The sequence below is a fragment of the Mytilus edulis genome, chromosome 12 (assembly GCF_963676685.1).
Source record: "Mytilus edulis chromosome 12, xbMytEdul2.2, whole genome shotgun sequence".
Classification (NCBI taxonomy): domain Eukaryota; kingdom Metazoa; phylum Mollusca; class Bivalvia; order Mytilida; family Mytilidae; genus Mytilus; species Mytilus edulis.
In genome coordinates, this window is record NC_092355.1 from 67,438,833 (window position 1) to 67,441,672 (window position 2,840).

General features: G+C 37.2%; 1 protein-coding gene across 1 annotated transcript; it reads left to right on the forward strand.

The window, feature by feature from the left end:
* Positions 1 to 1,912: 1,912 nt before the first annotated feature.
* Positions 1,913 to 2,635, forward strand: LOC139497793 (uncharacterized). The gene has a single exon (XM_071286026.1). The coding sequence runs from the start codon at positions 1,913 to 1,915 to the stop codon at positions 2,633 to 2,635; it is 723 nt and encodes a 240-aa protein (XP_071142127.1).
* Positions 2,636 to 2,840: the final 205 nt, after the last annotated feature.

Genomic DNA, 2,840 nt, shown 5'->3' on the forward strand with positions numbered 1-2,840 from the left:
CTCTAACCAGTGCTCGGGCTATCTTACACCTGTAGTGAGGTGATAGTTTCTGTTGATCTGTGTTGATAGCCTCAACAATGACTATAAGATGAATAAAAGCACTGTTTCTTTACATTTTGATTTCTTTGCCATGCATAAATACTGATTTTTTTTCTGCCAGACCAATTTAAGCTTAACTGTTAACATGTACATGTACATTTGTGCCAATCAGTGTTGACATATGCATAGTAAATGTAGCAATCCCCCCTCCCCAAAACTACCACCACCACCATAAAAAATTGTCTCAGAATATAATATCTCCCAAATATTGTTTTTATGCATGACATTTAATGTTTTGTAAGAATTTTATTAAATTGAGTATTTCACATGAAGTGCATTTACATGTATAAACACCCCTCCCCTTTCCATACAAAGTTTTATCTAAAGAAATGTTATCACACTTTTAAATCATACTAGAAATTTGTACCTGAAACCAACTGACAGAGATATTCTCTTTGTCATCCATAGCTGTTTGCATACTGATGCTGGTATGCCTCTGCTTGGTTTTGCAACACTCTGGTCCGGATGTGTAGGTGAATGGCACTTTCTTGTTTCCTGTGTTTTGGGCATATGTAAATGTCACATGACGAACAGTCTATTGAAAGTATCCCACTTCTGTACAGTATTAAAACTCCTTCTGGTAGTTCATAGTCCGTGGAGTTACACCCAAGACTACGTACACGGTAGTCCAAATAATTAGGACGTCTGGCGAGGCTACTTGTGGTTTTGTCACATTTGGTTATAGGGATACACAGGACATTTGAAGCATAATGCAATGATTGTCCACATTCAGATTTATAAGCAAATGTACATTTCAGTTCATTCTTTTTCTCATACTGCATAGTTATGCATTAATTGAATAATTACAGATTGCCCATGAAATCTTACAGCAGAAGATACGGTTCCATTTTGTCTCCAATGTAAACATTAAAGAGTACAATCAGAGGAGGTAAATCATTTTTTTACTGGGGCACCATGAAGGGTTTGTCTTACTGTTATGTCCTGATGAATACTATAGTATATGAATATTGGATTAAGGTGGTACCCAACACTTTCACTAAAATAAATTTGGCTCGTTTAATTTTCATAAAATTTTGTAAAAGTATTTACTTTAACCCTTTAACAAAAATATAAAAAATTCAAAAATTTTGGACCAACCGTATTATCAGAAAAATTACACTGGTTATATAGCAGTTTGACACGCACCAATTTTGATCATTGAGAAGCTTAATATTCCCTTTACAACTCAACGTAATTAAAACGTTTAGCTGATTTTACAGAGTTATCTCCCTGTAGTGTAAGGTACCACCTTAAGATAGGAAAAATATTTTGATAATTAAATTTATCTAAAACCCTTGAATTTCTCAATTTTGATGTTAAAAAAATAGTATTGTGTTTATAATTTTTCTCTTTAACTATTTTCTATATACCAGTAACGTTTAGATAAAATTGAGGAGTGTTTTTTTTTACAAGTAAATAGTATATTTTGCCTGCATTTCTTCTTTTTTATCGTTAAAATTTTAGATATTTTTACATGCTCAAAATGTCGTTAAAACTTATTTGAAAAGCAAAAGCTTACAGTCACCTAATAAGATGGCTAAAAGTACCACCAAGTCTTACAGCCATAGGCCTTTACAGTAGATCATCACAACTACAGCTACCTTTAACATCAACTTTGAAGGAATACAAGGTATCAAAGAGCAGACTTGTTATGACTCTCAGAGACTCAAAGGATAGCAAGATCAGTAAGGCTGGAATACAGACACGTACTGGGAGTAAATGGTGAGCGAGAACTGCAGTAGATCTAGCAGAAAGTATTCTTCACCACAAAGACATAGTTGGCAACACATGAACTGGTAGACACGGCTTAGGAATGACACATTTTCAACAGTGGTCAAAGGTAACACCAAAGGAGAAGAGTAGCATGGTACAATCAGAAATAGAAGAAGAAGAACAAAGAAGGGCAAAAGCATTAGAGCTTAGCCGTCAAGAAGCATGGATGAAGTGGAACTTGCCAGAAAGAAAGATCACATGGGCAGAGTTATGGAGGATGGAACCATTCAGAATTTCATTCATGCTTAGGTCAGTGTACGATACACTTCCTTCCTCTTCAAACTTACACCAGTGTGGACTGATAGAAGAATCAAGCTGCAAGTTATGTGGTCAAAGAGGTACTATGGCACATATACTTTCAGGCTGTAAGGTTGCTCTGATACAGGGAAGGTATCGATGGCGGCACGACAAGGTCCTAAAACATCTAGCAGAGATCCTTGATATTGAAATAAAAAAGAACAGACCATCAAACACAGAGGCAAAGCAGATCAGATTCGTTAGAGAGGGAGATACAAGACATGCAACAAAGTCACAACAGCACTTCATCTTGGACAAGGGCAGTGAATGGAACATTAGAGCTAACATTGGAAAGAAGCTTGTGTTTCCAGAATGCGTACAGACAACCCTACGCCCAGACATTGTAGTTTGGTCACAGTCGTTAAAGATGATAGTTGCAAAAGAACTGACAGTTTTGGAAGAGAGATGTGAAGAGGCATACCAGCGAAAAAAGGGAAAAGAACACAGAGCTGCTGACAACATGTAGAGAGAGAGGTTGGAAAGCGTGGCTGTTCCCAGTAGAAGTACGCTTCAGGTTTTCCTGCACAGTCAGTATGGAGGATGCTACAGGCAATGGGAATAGTTGGAAAGGCACGAAAGACAGCAGTAAGATAGCTAGGGGAAGCAGCAGAGCGTTCATCTTGCTAATTATGGTATCGCCGAGATGATCTGAGCTGAAGCCGAGAGCTGAT